This window comes from Hyaena hyaena, unplaced genomic scaffold (assembly GCF_003009895.1).
Source record: "Hyaena hyaena isolate Hyena2069 unplaced genomic scaffold, ASM300989v1 scaffold_754, whole genome shotgun sequence".
Lineage (NCBI taxonomy): Eukaryota > Metazoa > Chordata > Mammalia > Carnivora > Hyaenidae > Hyaena > Hyaena hyaena.
Genome location: NW_024081381.1, coordinates 741,084 through 756,427, shown reverse-complemented (window position 1 = coordinate 756,427; position 15,344 = coordinate 741,084). Strand labels below are relative to the sequence as shown.

Genomic DNA, 15,344 nt, shown 5'->3' with positions numbered 1-15,344 from the left:
CCAGGCTCTGAGCTGGCAGTCAGCACAGAGCCCGACGCGGGGCTCGAACCCACGAACTGCGAGATCATGACCTGAGCGAAAGTCGGACGCTTAACCGACTAAGCCACCCGGGCGCCTCTATTTTTATTTTTTTAAAATATTTTTATTTATTTCTAGGAGAGAGAGAGACAGCGTGAGCAGAGGAGGGTCAGAGAGGGAGGGAGATACAGACTCTGAAATAGGCTCCAGGCTCTGAGCTGGCAGTCAGCACAGAGCCCGATGCGGGTCTCGAACCCACGAACCGCGAGATCATGACCTAGGCGAAAGTCAGACGCTTAACCGAGTAAGCCACCCAGGCACCCCTGGAATTTTTTTTTAAATTTAGTTTTAAGTAATCTCTACACCCAATGTGGGGCTCAAACTCACGATGCTGAGATCAAGAGTCACACGCTCCATGGACTGAGCCAGCCTGGTACCCCATGGAATTATTTTTTCTGAATTGTGTAAATTAGGAGTCTAATCCCTCCCCCCAAAAGACAGTCATTTGTCTTCAAATCATTTAGTAAATCAGTCCGTCTCCCTCCCAGTTACTTGAAATATCATTCTTGGAACATCATTTACTAATTCTCACAAGTATCTAGGTCGATTTTTGGACTTCTCCTGTACCATTGATCTAATTTTCTATTCCTACTCCCATATCACAACGTTTTAATTACTAATGCTTTATGGTATAATTTCAATCTGGTAATACAATGCTTCCTCCTTTCTTCCTCTTTTATAAAATTAGATCTTCTTACATATTCAAGCCACCACAGGAATTTTAACATCAGGTTTATAAATTCCATTTTGGAAATGTTATTGGTAATGTGTTGACTTTAAAAAAAAAATTAATGGGGGGAGGGTGCCTGGCTGGCTCAGTTGGTAGAGCATGCAATTCAATTTCAGGGTTTTAAGTTCAAGCCCCAGGCTGGGTGTGGAGATTACATAAAAATAAAATCTTTTTAAAAAATTTAAATGTTGATTTATTTTTGAGAGAGAGAGCGCGCGCGTGAGCATGAGCGGAGGAGGGGCAGAATGAGAGAGGGGGACACAGAATCTGAAGCAGGCTCCAGGCTCTGAGCTGTCAGCACAGAGCCCGACGCGGGGCTCAAACTCACGCACAGCGAGATCACGACCCAAGCTGAAGTCGGTCGTTTAACCGACTGAGCCACCCAGGCGCCCCCCAAAATAAAATCTTTTAAAAAAGATTCATTTGGGGAAGAATTGTCATGTTTATTATGTAGCTAATGGGGTTGTGTGGAAATAAGTGTGCCAAACACAGGAATGTGCAAAGCTCAGTGAAGTTTCCTGAGGTACAATGGTTGGGCAAGGTCTTGGGATGTTGGGAAGGAGGAAGGGAAGGTTGTAATTCCAGGTGTTTTATGAGCTGACTGTGCACCTGAAGGTATGGGCTGGGGACCCTCCACTGTGTGCAAGCCAATTTGCATGTATCTGGAACACAGAAGAGCTCAATCAAGATTTGGTGAATTAGTGCACAAATGAGTGAATCAATTAAGTTTTGGAGAGCTTATTGTATGCCAAACAACTGCTAGCACTTTTCATAAATTATCTCTAATCCTCATAACAACCCTGCCAGACAAGTATTATGACCCCCAATTGACAGGCCTGGAAAGCTGAGGGTTGACAAGGGGCAATCCCTTGCTCAAATCCAAACCCTGGTTTTTATGATTCTAGAAGTCATTCACCGAAGGGACCAGGTCGCATTTCCATCCTTCTACTCATTCATCTATCTGCCAAAGATTTATTAAGTATGTACTGTGTAGCACAACGACCTAGTACAACTGCTCTAGATGATATAGAGCAGGCCGAGCGCTCCCGGGAGGACCAGCTAGGCGGCTAGTTTGTGGGTGCCGAAAAGGGCGAGGGTTCTGGTGCGCACCTCCAGGGAATGTAGCTGCCTAGGCCTCATGGTTTTGGTTTTGGTTGAGGAGGCTACGGCCAGATGGAGGTTGCAGCCGGTCTACGGAGCCGATATTACGAACATTGACCACGAGGGGGCGCAGTTCTGCCGCTAGAAGCTTGGCCTGGAGACCCTCTACACGCCGACAGGCCATCGATGCGCAGGCGCACAGGACTCAAGGAGCGGCTTTAAAAACAAATCTTGCGGAGGGTTCTTTTGATTGGAGGGGCGTGGCTTAATAAAATTACCTCTCGCTGATTTGCCTCTGTCTCTGAGGGCGTGGCCTAATGCGCCCTTCTCCGAATGAGGGCCAGTCGAGCCTGGTTTTTCCTCGGCATCGGAGGCGTAGCTTAGGGCGGGCCCTCGAGCCACTTCTTGATGATTGGTCGCCTTGCCCAGGGGGCGTGGCCTGGTGAGCCGTCCCTCCTCCGTGCGGTCACTTCCTGTGGAGTTTCCCCAGCTCTGGGAGGAGGGAGAAGAGGACGAGGGGGAGGAGGGCGGTCGTCCGGGGTTAGGTTGGGGGGGGGGGTGTTGGTCCGTTCAGGGCGGGGGATGACTCACGGCCCATCCCATCGCCCCGACGCCGCCCGCCCGCGCAGAGCTGGCTCCATGGCTTAGCGGAGGAGGCGGTGGCGAGCGGGGGGAGGGGGACTCTTATTTTGTTAGGGGGACCGGGCCGAGGCCCGACCGGCCTGGCAGGGCTCGCCCGGGGCCGGGCGTCATGTCTCATGCGGCCGAGCCAGCTCGGGACGGCGTAGAGGCCAGCGCGGAAGGTCCTCGAGCCGTGTTCGTGCTGTTGGAGGAGCGCAGGCCAGCTGACTCGGCCCAGCTGCTCAGGTGCGGGGCCGCCTGGGGCCGGTAGTGCTGACTGGGGTTCCTGGGGGCCTGATCTGGGGGGATAGCTGGAGCCCAGGACTGGGATTGGAGGCCCTCGGCCAGGGTTTGGAGGACGTCGGGGCGCCGCTCTTGGTTGGGGGGGCACCTCAGGAATCCGGCTTGGACTGAGGCTTAAAGAAGTCATGGAAGTGCATGAAGGGAGGCCTGTTTCCGATTTGGGGAAGGTTGTGTTGTGTCCACAGCCTGGTCTAGGGTAACAGCTTGGGGGACTGAGGCTGAATTTGGGGTCCTTCAGACAGGCATGGGTTTGCCTCTGTAGGTGAGGCACTGATTTTAAGGGACATTTCCCCTCAGTGGCAGAGTAAGGGTCCTGGGAGACAGAAGTGCCGTCTGGGTCGCTTGTTGCTGGATGATTCCCAGTGGCTCATTGCTGGAGGCTATGTTTAGGGATAACATGAATCTGGAGGGGTTTGGGGGTATCTCAGATATGCTATGTGGGACCGGCTTTGTGAGTGTATGTGAGTGAGCAAGAGAAGGAACATTCACCAAGACTTGACCGGAATAATCATTTCACCCCTGCCCACCCACCCAGCTGGGTCAGATCCCAGGGATAGTGGAAAAGTCCTCTTCCCACATTCCCATAGGGGCTTGAATGGGGGATAGTGAGGCTTATAGAGGCAACAGAGATGGTGCTACCTCTTAGCTCAGAGAAAAGGGCCTCGGACCTTATTTGGGAGCCCAGAGGAGGGTCTCGTTCCTGCTGCCACCCACCCCAGCCTCTTAGCCAGCTTCGATCACCCCCTGCACGCACATGTGTGCGCGCCCGTGCTTGTGTGCGCACACGTACATTCTTTTTCTCTTCCCCTCCCAGTCTGTCTCTCAGACCCTGGAAATAATCTCGAAACTGCCCCTAGAGCTGGAATGAGCACCAATTGCACCATCCCTGCCTGGTTGGGTCCTCCGTGGCCTCTTCCCACCCTCACCTCCATCAGCAGGCTTGTAAGCCCCAGCCCTCTCTGTCCACACCCTGCCCACCCCAGTGTCCCATCTCTTCCAACTTCTGTGCAATGGGTGTGTGAGCATGAGATGGGGCTTTGCCTGCTTTCTTCCTGGCATTGTGCTGAACTCAGCGGCTCCCCGAGCTTCCTCTTCCTGACTTCCTGGGTGGTTTTAGGTCCCCATCTGAGGGTGAGGAAAGGAAGGAAGACAGATCCTTGGAGAAGGGAGAGGATTCTTGTCAAGTGAAGTCACACACAATCTCAGGATTCTAAATCTTTGACTCAATTCAGGATGCATATCCATCCACGTGCATGTCAATGCCTCCTACACACCAGGGTCTTGCACCCAGCATGGAGGGCTGACCAGGAGCGTTTGCATCTGATAGGATTCCCCATCTTCTGATGCCTTCATAACCACCTGGACCATCCCAGTGGTGGGAATAGTTGAAAGGGAGGGGTGTACGTGGCTTATTTTGTATCAGTGGGTGTTGGTATTAGAGGTGTGTGTGTGTGTGTGTGTGTGTGTGTGTGTGTTTTGTTCTATCCAAAAAAACAGGAGAGCGCCGGACAGGCCAAGAAAAGAATGCTTGTATAAATGGATCATCCACCCAAATTCTTACTCTTTTATTTTTATTTTTTTTTTAAACTTTTTTTATGTTTTATTTATTTCTAGTGGAGAGAGAGAGACAGCATGAGCAGGGGAGGGTCAGAGAGAGAGGGAGTCACAGACTGAAACAGGCTCCAGGCTCTGAGCTGGCAGCCAGCACAGAGCCCGACGCGGGGCACGAACCCACGAACCGCGAGATCATGACCTAAGCGAAAGTCGGACGCTTAACCGACTAAGCCACCCAGGCGCCCCCTTACTCTTTTAAATCTAAATTGCTGGCATGAGGGGAGCCTTTGATATTTCCATTTTGCATTTGGGGGTGCGTTGGCATCCCCTGAACTCTGGCTGGGGCAGGAAGGGGGGCACTCGTTTGCAAAGTCTGCAAAGTCTCGGATCCTTCCGTCAAGTGAATCATCGACCCCAGTTCTTTGTGATGCATTCAGTTTGTGTTACAATGGACTGTTATGCCGAAGGATGCCCCTACCGTGCTGTAAGTGTGTAGACAAACGTGGGCTCACATTCAGCTGTCAGGACAACAGTAGGGGGTGTGGGGGCTGGAGGAGCTCTGAATGCACAGTCAGGACTCCTGCAAAGTGAATTGTCATTCCTAAATTCTCCATTTCTATTTTCCTCAAACCCAGGATTGTGTTAGAGTGAGGAGTTGGGATCCAGGCACTCTTACTATTTTGAATCCTAAGGGACTATGGGTAACAGAGCAAAAGAGAGTGGGGAGGGGAGAGGAGCATGGGGAGGTAGAAGACCCGGAAGTTCCTGGTGGTGGTACCCAGCAGAGTGGCCTCCTGTGAGAGGGACACTCTGTTCCCCTCTCCCTGGCATGTGACACTCTCCTCCCACCCCCCACTCTTTCTCCGAGGGGAATGAGGTCCCTATACAACCACTGACCATCACCCTTACCTCCCTTCCACCCTCAGCCTCAACTCATTGCTTCCGGAATCTGGGATTGTTGCTGACATCGAGTTAGAAAGCGTCCTCGATCCTGACAGCTTCTACGAGCTCAAAAGCCAACCCCTACCACCACGCTCAAGGTATGTCTCCGCTGACTCCCTTCGCAATGTCTGCCCCCCACCCCCACCCCATCCCCTCTTGGTAGGCAGAGGCCTTTAGTGCCAGCCCAAGCCTTTCACCAGCCTGCATTTTCCAGACAGTAAAATTGGGGGCAAGAAACAGTGTGTCACACAGGAAAGCAGGTGGCTAAGCTAGGATTCCAGCATCCTGGACAAGACCTCGCCTGCCTCCCCTCCAGCCCACTTGCATACCCATTGATACACAAATATTGCAGCCCACCTAGGAGGCCCAGAGTCCTGGGCTGGCCTGCTTTCCCTGCAGCCCCCAGGTGGGCGGAGCCAGACCCACAACTCCTGCTCACCCCTTCCTCCATTAGACTAACGCGCCCACTCTCAGCCCTTGAGGAACCCCTGCTGGTCTCTTCTTTCTCCAAGCTTGGACGTCTAAATGTGCTGAGTCATTGGCCTGGGCTCTAAGAGAGGGGAGGGGACCTGGAAGAGGGGCAGGAAGAGAGGATTGTGAAATCTCTGAGATTTTCAAGACTAGCTCCTGGGACTAGAGGCCTAGGCAGGGGAGGACGGGGGGCCTGCAGTTGCCCTTGTAGCCAGGAGCTCAGGGAGCATCTTCAGCCCCCAGTTAAGCTTAAGAGCGCTCTGTATCCAAATCTACTGCCACAGCCTCAGTTTGGCATCCTGCTCTCCTTTAAATAGGATGAACCCCTCTCCTGGAGCCTAGCAATGGCATCCCTGCTCAGTGTTTGAAAAGGCCCAAATCCAGCCTTCACCATAAGGACTGAGGGCTCAAATTCCCCCACCAGACTGTAACCCCTCAGGGCTGGGACTGGGCTGAGTTCCAAGTATCTCCCCTAACAGACTGTGAGCCCTGAAAGCTGTGACCAGGCTTGGTTCCTAGGTCTCCCCCTCCACATCATGGCCTCCGAAGGCAGAAAATGGGCCTAATTCCAGTGTCTACTCCATTCCGCTATGACTCCTTAGCTTGGGATGAGACTTTTAGCTTACTTGTGGCCCCATATTTCCCATTCCACAGCCTCCCAATATCACTGCAAGCCACCCCAGCTACACTCTCTGCATCATCTTCTGCAGGGGGCTCCAGGACCCCTGCCATGTCGTCATCTTCTTCATCGCGGGTCTTGCTGCGGCAGCAGCTAATGCGGGCCCAGGCCCAGGAGCAGGAGAGGCGTGAGCGTCGGGAACAGGCTGCAGCCTCTTCCTTCCCCAGTCCTGCACCTGCCTCTCCTGCCATCTCTGTGGTCGGTGTCTCCGCTGGGGGCCACACATTGGGCCGTCCTCCCCCTGCTCAGGTGCCAAGGGAGGTACTCAAGGTAAGGTGACATCCAGAGGGCCTCGGAGGGGTCTCTTATGACTGAGGAATGGTCCTGGTAGCTTTCAGGCACAGTCCTAGGGGCTCTAAGGAAGGTCCCAGTTACTGTTAAAATAGGCTGTGTTAGCATTGCATTGTGTTTAGGGTTTTCCAAGGCGTTCCTGTGGAGTTGTGAGGGGTTCTTAGGAGCCAGGGGATGTCTTGGTGCACCATGGAAGGTCATGAGTGCCTTACATGGGCCCTGGGGACTATGAAGTAACCCCAGGAAGAACTTTGTAGGAAGGCCTTCATGTATGTGTGATGCATTAGGAGTTTTGCCATTGAGGTGTCTTGGGAAGCTATGTATGGTTTTCACGTCTCTTAGGTGGTACCAGAGCCTGGTGGGGGGCGGGCTTGGGGGGCTGTGACATATTGTTCCAGAAACTGAGGGATTCTGCCATCCATGGGTAGATCTTGGGGGCTATGAGGGATTTCTGAGAAAGAGAATTTGGGTCCTGGAGGAGACTTAACCAGTATTTGGGGAGGAAGGGGTCCTCAGATTCTGGGCCTGGTTTGCTGGTCTGAGCCTAGAAACAGATTGAGGGTCAGGCTGGGGCTTAGGGTCACCCCTGTCCTACCTTGCCCCCCCATCCCTCCTCACCCTTATCCCACAGGTGCAGACCCATCTAGAGAACCCAACGCGCTACCACCTGCAGCAGGCGCGCCGGCAGCAGGTGAAACAGTACCTGTCTACCACACTTGGCCCCAAGCTGGCTTCCCAGGCCCTCACCCCACCACCGGGGGCTGCTAGTGCCCAGCCACTCCCTGCCCCTGAGGCTGCCCACGCTACTGGCCCCACCGGCAGTGCTCCCAACAGCCCCATGGCGCTACTCACCATTGGGTCCAGCTCAGAGAAGGAGGTAAGTGGCTGCAGACAACCTTCCCCTGTTCTCCCTGCTCTAGCTCCTTCTAACCCTCTTCCTTATTTACTTTTTCTCCTAGATTGATGATGTTATTGATGAGATCATCAGCCTGGAATCCAGTTACAACGATGAGATGCTCAGCTATCTGCCTGGAGGCACTGCAGGGCTGCAGCTCCCCAGCACGGTGAGGACCAGGGATGGGAGTCTGGTCTGAACATCAGTGCATCCCTGTATCACTGAGACTACACCCATGTTGCCTGTGTATATAAGACCTTCGCTTTGGATTGTGCTGAGATCGAGAAGGAGGCCGTGTGCTGAGGATAGAGCATACCAGTGCCCTGGTACTTTGTGTTGTATTGCATGGAGAGGTAGACCTTGTAGATTTTGGTATATACAGTGTGGAGACTTCATGGAAATATCAGTGCATGCCCAAGCACTCAAGCTTCAGTGTGGGAGGGACCAAGAAATGGAACTCTTGCAGCAATTTGAATGTACCAAGAGATTCAGGTTATTGGGACATACCCAGACCACGCAGTGATTGGAACATATCAAAAGTCTTAAAACATGAGGTGGTTGAACCTTGTTATCGGAATGTACAACATCTCTTTCATTGAACCATGCCAAGAGCTGGGTCCTTTTAGAGAGGGAATAAAACTCTCTAGAGCAAAGGATGTACCAATAAGTTGTAACATTCTGGTTCTGGAACATTCCAGAAGTCCCATAACTTGCTTTGGGACATACCAAGTGGCTGTAACTTTGTTCTAACTTACCTGAAGGACAGAAGCATGTATAAAAATGGCATCAGTTTCTCAGAATTTTTCATTGATTTGGAACAGCTAGAGAATGGGACCTTATGTTACATGGGTCCAGCAGACCAGCAGGGTTTCAAGAGATGGAACCAATTCATCAAGAGGTGGGACTAATTATTTAGGGATTAGTGTGTCGCCCTAGAGTATATCCAGGAGAGTGGGAAGGAGAGAGGAAACATTGCGGCTTACATAAAAGCAGGGAGTGCTCATTGAGTAGTTAGACAAGAACTCCTGAGAGATCAGAATGTGCAGGAAGATACTAGTGTCAGGAGCTTGGTGCTTGACCATGTACATAAGGTGGCGTGTGATAATCATGGCAAAAGACTAGAGATAGGGCTGGAACTCTCCAGAAGGCCAGAGTTTGGATGGAACATTACCATGACAATTTCCCAAGGTCTGAGGAGATGGGGTTGGAGTGATCCAAGAATGCAGGAGTTGGAATGTTCTGCTAGGAGGGGCTAATGGACTGGAAAGTTGCGTTGGAGCCACCAAAGACCTGAGAAGGGTGGTTTTCCAGCATTTCTTCACAGAGCCAATCCCAGAGTTTGGGATAGGGGCTTCAGACGTCTCTCTGAGGTATTTGAGGGCCTGCAGGGTCATGATGAACGGGCCCAGCCGGCTCAGGTCTTCTGGCAAAGCAAGATAGTTCTCCTGGATCCTGTCTTCCCTGTTGAGTTGCCCTGTGAAATCCCCTTGAAAGAGAAGGAAAGGTTCCTCGTGCTGAGTCAGCCAGTCCTTGCATTAGATCGTCTCTGGAGTGTGCAGAGGGTTGGGATCCTGGTTCTGAGAAGGGCCCAAGCCTGGGAGCTGGTGCCAGCCATCGTTCCTCTGCCCTCCCTGCCCCCAGCTGCCTGTGTCCGGGAATCTGCTTGATGTGTACAGTAGTCAGGGCGTGGCCACGCCAGCCATCACCGTCAGCAACTCCTGCCCGGCTGAGCTGCCCAACATCAAACGAGAGATTTCTGGTAAGGGCCAGGGTCTTGGCCCCGTGCACCCATGCCGCACCCCGGGGGTGAGCCCCATATCAGCCAGGTGGGCGTGATGCTGGGGGAAGGTCTCTAAGCAGACAGAAGCCGGCTGTTTGCCGTCTTTTTCCACATGGCCCATGGGCTTGCTTTTACCCCAATTCTTCTCGTTTTGGGTTTTAACAAATGACCTGTCACCCGGGCTTCTTTAAAAAATCATAAAAGTGGCACTTTTTTAAAAAGTCACTTCCTTGCCTGCGTCCACCAAATCCTACCCCCAGCAGCTGCACTCGCTCCCCTCTTTCTCTCTTGTGTGCAGAGGCCCTGACTACCCCCATTCTCTTCCAGAGACAGAGGCCAAGGCCCTTTTGAAGGAACGACAGAAAAAGGACAATCACAATCTAAGTGAGTGCGCGTACATGCCCCTGCCAGCATGCTGTGCCACCCTGCCTTGATCCATACCCTGGCCTTCCTTGGGGGACGCCTCTCCCTGTAACAGTCTCTCCCAACCCCCTAGGTCCTCCTCTTCCCCCCTCAGCCCATTGACAACTTTCCTACTCTTCTCCCCTCTCACCCCCAAAGTTGAGCGTCGCCGGCGATTCAACATTAACGACAGGATCAAGGAGCTGGGCACCCTTATCCCCAAGTCCAGTGACCCGTGAGTCTGGGCCATAGGGGAGCCTGAGGCTGGAGGGAAGTGGGACAAGGGCCCCATTCCCCCGAAGTTCTTCCTGTGGGATAACCTCCCAGCATGTCTGCTCCTGGCTCTCTCCCACCTAACTTTCATCACCCTGAAAAGGGTTGATACCCCTCATTGTCACCAACCTAATATTTTAGATGCACGACATTGTAGTCTGTGTGCTTCCTCTGATCCCCATGGGCCAGAGGCACTTAGTTTCTTTTTATTTTTTTAAAATTTTAATTTATTAGTTATTATTATGTTGAGAGAGAGCAAGCACGAGTGCACAAGTGAGCAAGGGGCAGAGAGAGTGGGAGAGAGAGAGAATCCTACGAGGGCCAGAGAGAGAAATGGAACTCAGCCAAAGTGGGGCTCGAATTCACCCCATTGCAGGGCTCAAACTCATGAACCCATGAGGTCATGACCTGAGCCAAAGTCCAATGCTTAACTGACTGAGCCACCCAAGTGCCCTTAGGCACTTAGTTTCTTGTTCACTTAGTACTGCCTGTATTCATTCAAAAACTGCATTGAGCTTCTTTGTATCAGGGACTGTGCTAGGCCCTGAGGATACCAGAGGCACAAAACAGACAAAAATCACTGATCTCCTGGATCTGATATTTTAGTGGAGGCAGACAGATCATAAACAAGATAAATAAGTGAAGTCTGGGTGATTATGGGGAGTGTGGTGGAGAAAAATCAAGAATAGAAGATGAGGGGAGGGCGCCTGGCTGGCTCAGTTGGTAGAGCATGCAACTCTTGATCTCAGGGTCATGAGTTCAAGCCCCACATTGGGTATAGAGTTTACTTTAAAAAAAAAAAAAAAAAAAGAATAGGGGCTCCTGCGTGGCTCAGTTGCTTAAATGTCCAACTTTGGCTCAGGTCATGATCTCACCGTTCGTGGGCTTGAACCCCACATCAGACTCCACACTCACAGTTTGGAGCCTGCTTGGGATTCTTGCTCGTGCGCTCGCTCTCTCTCTCTCTCTCTCTCTCTCTGCCCCTCCCGAACCCATGCTTTCTCTCTGTCTCAAAATAAATAAATAAGCTAAAAAATCATAGATGAGGGCGGAATGTTGGTGAGGGTTACAACTCAGGGTGAGGAGGGGGGCCACAGGGCAGGCCTGGACTGACAAGGAAACATTTGAATAAAGAGCCTGAGGAGGTGAGGCAGGAGCCATCTGGGGATCTGGGGAAGAGTGTTCGAGGCGCAGGGCAGAGCCAGGCTGGAGGCCCTGAAGTGGGAGTGGTTTTCCATGTTCTAGGAGCATTAAGAAGCCTGTGTGGCTGTAGTGACAGGAAGCCGAGGGGTGTAGACAAGAGAAGCAGTAAGGGATCATGTCAGAGAGGGCCTCTTGGGTTCGTGGTGTGATGGGGTACCATTGGAATGTTCCAGGCAGGGAGTTTCCATGTGAGCATTCTATACCCTTGATGTACAACCCCCCTTCCAGATCTAGGGCTACAGCGGGGTGTTCTGCCTAGTGCAATCCCCCCTCGGCTCCTGAGAGACCCCCATCTGCAACCGCCCCTTCTTTCCTCCCCCTTGGGCCCTGCAGGGAGATGCGCTGGAACAAGGGCACCATCCTAAAAGCCTCTGTGGATTATATCCGCAAGTTGCAGAAGGAACAGCAACGCTCTAAAGACCTGGAGAGCCGACAGCGATCCCTGGAGCAAACCAACCGCAACCTGCAGCTCCGAATTCAGGTTTGGGAGGACAAGGCAGTGACAGAGGTTGGGCGGCGGAGGGGGGCTTCCTGCAGGCAGAGGCAGAGGAAGAACAGGCCAGGATTTTCCTGGCATGCTTGGGGGATCCCCGGGCTTCCCGGTTCACATGATGGTGACGATAAGTAGGAATCGTAACATGAACAAGAATGGTGACGGACATTGGCTAACGTCTATAGTGTTTATCTCCAGCCGTGCACTGTGAGGGGAGCCTTATCTCCATTTACTGAGTTAGTCCTCCCTACAGTCCTATGAGGCAGGGACCGTTGTACTCATTTTACAGATTGGGACTCTGAGACTCAGAGAGGTTAAGCAACGTGCCTAAAGTTATACAGCTAGTGAGTGGCAGAGGCTGATTTCAAATGCAGGCAGCCTGCTCTTTTCACCTTTAAACTCCTCTGCCTCTGAGGAACTGTGAACTCCATCTTACCCCACTCCCACCCCCTACATTTTGCAGGAGCTAGAATTACAGGCACAGATCCATGGTTTGCCAGTACCTCCCACCCCAGGGCTGCTCTCCCTGGCCACAACTTCTGCCTCTGACAGCCTCAAGCCAGAGCAGCTGGACGTTGAGGAGGAGGGCAGGCCAGGCACAGCAACATTTCATGCAGCGGGGGGTTCTGCCCAGAGTGCTCCCCATCAGCAGCCCCCAGCGCCACCCTCGGATGCCCTTCTGGACCTGCACTTTCCCAGCGACCACCTGGGGGACCTGGGGGACCCCTTCCACCTGGGGCTGGAGGACATTCTGATGGAGGAGGAGGAAGGGGGGGTGGGGGGACTTTCGGGCGCCCTGTCCCCTCTGCGGGCTGCCTCTGACCCCCTGCTCTCATCGGTATCCCCCGCTGTCTCCAAGGCCAGCAGTCGCCGCAGCAGCTTCAGCATGGAGGAGGAGTCCTGATCAGGCCTCACCCCTCCCCTGGGACTTCCCCACCCAGGAAAGGAGGAGTGTATCAGGATGAGGCCCCGCCTTTTCCCCCACCCTCCCATGAGACTGCCCTGCCCAGGTGTTCTGGGGGAAGAGGAGATGTGACAAGGCCCCACCCCTGTAACAAGGCAAGGAGGAGGAGTCAGGTGTGGCCCCGCCCCTTCCCCACAATACCAGCCAGCAAGGTATTTAAGCCATGGAGAAGGTGGTAACATCAAGGCCTGTCCCCTGGAAGTCACAGCCTTACCCGCACCCCATGGGACCTGCCCTTGCCCAGGTGAGGGAAGGAGGCAGATGAGCTGGGCCCCTGAGACTTGGGGACTTTCCTAGCCAGATCTCCAGGGATAAGGAGGTATCAAGGTACTGGTCCATCCCCTCTCTTGGAACCACTAGTCTAGTCCACCATGGCAAGGAAGAGGGTCAAAATAACAGAGGTCCCACCCTGAGGGTTTAGGCCTTGCCCCTTTCCCATGATCCCTACCCTGTCCAGACAAGGAACAGAAGTGAGGATGAGATCCCCTTCACCTGGGAGCTCAGTCCTGGCCTTCTAGCAACATAGGAGCCAGGCCCCACCCCTTCCCTATAGGATCAGCCCAGCGCAGGTATTTCAGGCATGGAGGAGGCCATAAGATCAGGCCACCATGTGGAGATCACAGACCTTGTCCCTTAGCGACACCCCATCCAAGCATTCCATGCTACAGGGGGGAGTGCTACTTAAGCTCCCCAGCCTTAACCTGGGACCAATGGAACCTAACCTAGGAGGGCTCTGAGCCAATCTTGCCCTTGGAGAAAGGGGCACATCTTCAAATCTTGTGGGCCGACATTCCAGGCCTATGTCTGGAGTGAGAGTTAGACCCTCAGCTTTGGGTAGAGTCCTGCCTCCTTCCTTGAAGGGCAGTTTGGGGAAGTAATAGGAATTAGGGGGTACTGAGGTCAGGTTCCCCGAACCAGCACCCCAGCACTCTGACATTTTGTATAGGAAAAGGAGGAAGGAAGGGGCCTTTTTGGGGAGTTGTTGAGCCCAGGAAAAAGTGGAAACCTGCCCCACCAAAGCAGAGGCTTGGAGTGAGGGTTGCAAAAACATGTTCCCCTCTTTTATCTGTTTTTTTTTTATTGACCTCCCCCCACCCACTCAGAAGCTAGGTCACCTCCAACCCCCAGCCTCCACCCAGTTCTTCGTTTGGAGGAGTCCTCCCCATTTCAGAGTCATTAAGAGACACTCCCTGCCCATCCCCATCCTTCCTACCACATACACCCAAGGTTATCAGCTTTGGATCCTTGGGGTCAAGCCCCAAGTAGGGTGTACTAAAGGGTCTGTAGGTTTGTGACTAAAATAATAAATGCTAGGCGTGTTTGATGCGCTTTTAACTTTGGCAAAGAGTCTCCTGTCTTGCTTTTGACTGTACAGTGAGCATGGTCCATGCTGGCTGGGAGAAAGAAAGGTTCTTAGAAGAAACCAATTTAAGTGGGATGCGTACAAGAATTTAGATAGAGGGACTGGAGGAAAACCCTGTAAGCAAAAGCAGTGAGTCCTTAACTACCTGCCAGGTACCCTCCTATTAGAAGTGTTTCACCTATTTTTTTTTAACGTTTATTTTTGAGGGACAGACAGAGACAACACAATCAGAGGAGGGGCAGAGAGAGAAGGAGAGAGGATCCAAAGCAGGCTCTGTGCTGACAGCAGAGAGCCCGATGAACCGTGTTCTCATGACCTAAGCTGAAACCAGAGGCTTAACCAACTGAGCTACCCAGGTACCCCCACCTAATTTTTTAATCTAAGGAATATTTATCAAGAAAGTGCTAATTCTTGTTCCCATTTCCCATTTGAAGAAACTGAGGGCCAGAATTTAACTATCTGAAGATAATACCCATAAATGGATGAAGAGCTAAATGGTAAAGTTAAGTGAGTGAGAGATCTGGCTTGAAGAAGGTCATTGAGGGCAGAGGAGGCAAAGATTGTTTTGCACATTCACTTTTGAAACCAACAAGAAGTGTAGGAGGCTATCTGCTGGCAGACCGTAGAGGTATGCCAGATGGTTGAAAGGGCAAAAAACAAAAACCACAAAGGTAGAGGAACAGGCAAGCAATTCAATTTTGGAACAAATGTTGACATTTGGGGGGGGAAGGGCGTTAAATGGAGGTAAACAAATACAAGTATCTTGTTGAAGACTGAGAAAAATATTAGTTTTGGAATTCCTCCACCAGACTCTGATTCCCAGGGCAGGCATCAGGCCTGCCCTGCGTCTCCCCTAGCGGCTAATAACCACCACACTGGCTACTCCTTTTAGCCAGTCACACTGACCCTGAGGCCTGGTTGCTGAGTCTCTTTCTCCAGCCTGGAGGCTCTCTGATACCTTTTCTTTACTTTTTTTCTCCTTGAATCTGCCAGATTCTCTTTTGAATTTGGTAAATATAACCTGTAACACCCAGAGGTGGTTTTTTTTCCTCCAAATTTGTATTCTGATACAATTTCAGGTTTACAGAAGAGTTGCAGAGATATTAACGTTCCCATACCCATCACCCAGCTCCCCCTCATGTAAATATCTTACATAACCATGGCATATTTATCAATGCTAAGAAAATAACATTGGCACAGC

The 15,344-nt window shown here is 52.1% G+C and overlaps 1 protein-coding gene across 3 annotated transcripts; it reads left to right on the top strand.

Moving 5' to 3' along the window:
• The first annotated feature begins 2,521 nt into the window (after positions 1–2,521).
• TFE3 (transcription factor binding to IGHM enhancer 3) lies at positions 2,522–14,125 on the top strand. Of its 3 annotated transcripts, none has more exons than XM_039218270.1 (10): positions 2,522–2,776; positions 5,314–5,427; positions 6,455–6,749; positions 7,402–7,647; positions 7,730–7,834; positions 9,307–9,424; positions 9,773–9,829; positions 10,007–10,082; positions 11,657–11,804; positions 12,280–14,125. In XM_039218270.1, exons 1-10 carry the CDS (start codon positions 2,661–2,663, stop codon positions 12,718–12,720), a joined length of 1,716 nt encoding a protein of 571 aa, XP_039074201.1. In that variant the 5' UTR covers positions 2,522–2,660; the 3' UTR covers positions 12,721–14,125. The 3 variants fall into 3 exon arrangements, with proteins under 3 accessions (XP_039074201.1, XP_039074202.1, XP_039074203.1); XM_039218271.1 differs by lacking the exon at positions 2,522–2,776 and adding an exon at positions 4,642–4,871; XM_039218272.1 differs by lacking the exon at positions 2,522–2,776 and having other exon boundaries at positions 5,339–5,427; positions 6,511–6,749.
• Positions 14,126–15,344: the final 1,219 nt, after the last annotated feature.

Bases quoted from the DNA above. Each gene is read 5' to 3' on its own strand.
- TFE3 (XM_039218270.1), top strand. From the start codon at position 2,661: ATGTCTCATGCGGCCGAGCCAGCTCGGGACGGCGTAGAGGCCAGCGCG. The intron at 2,777-5,313 runs GTGCGGGGCCGC...TTCCACCCTCAG, and splicing joins GACTCGGCCCAGCTGCTCAG to CCTCAACTCATTGCTTCCGG. The intron at 6,750-7,401 runs GTAAGGTGACAT...CTTATCCCACAG, and splicing joins TGCCAAGGGAGGTACTCAAG to GTGCAGACCCATCTAGAGAA.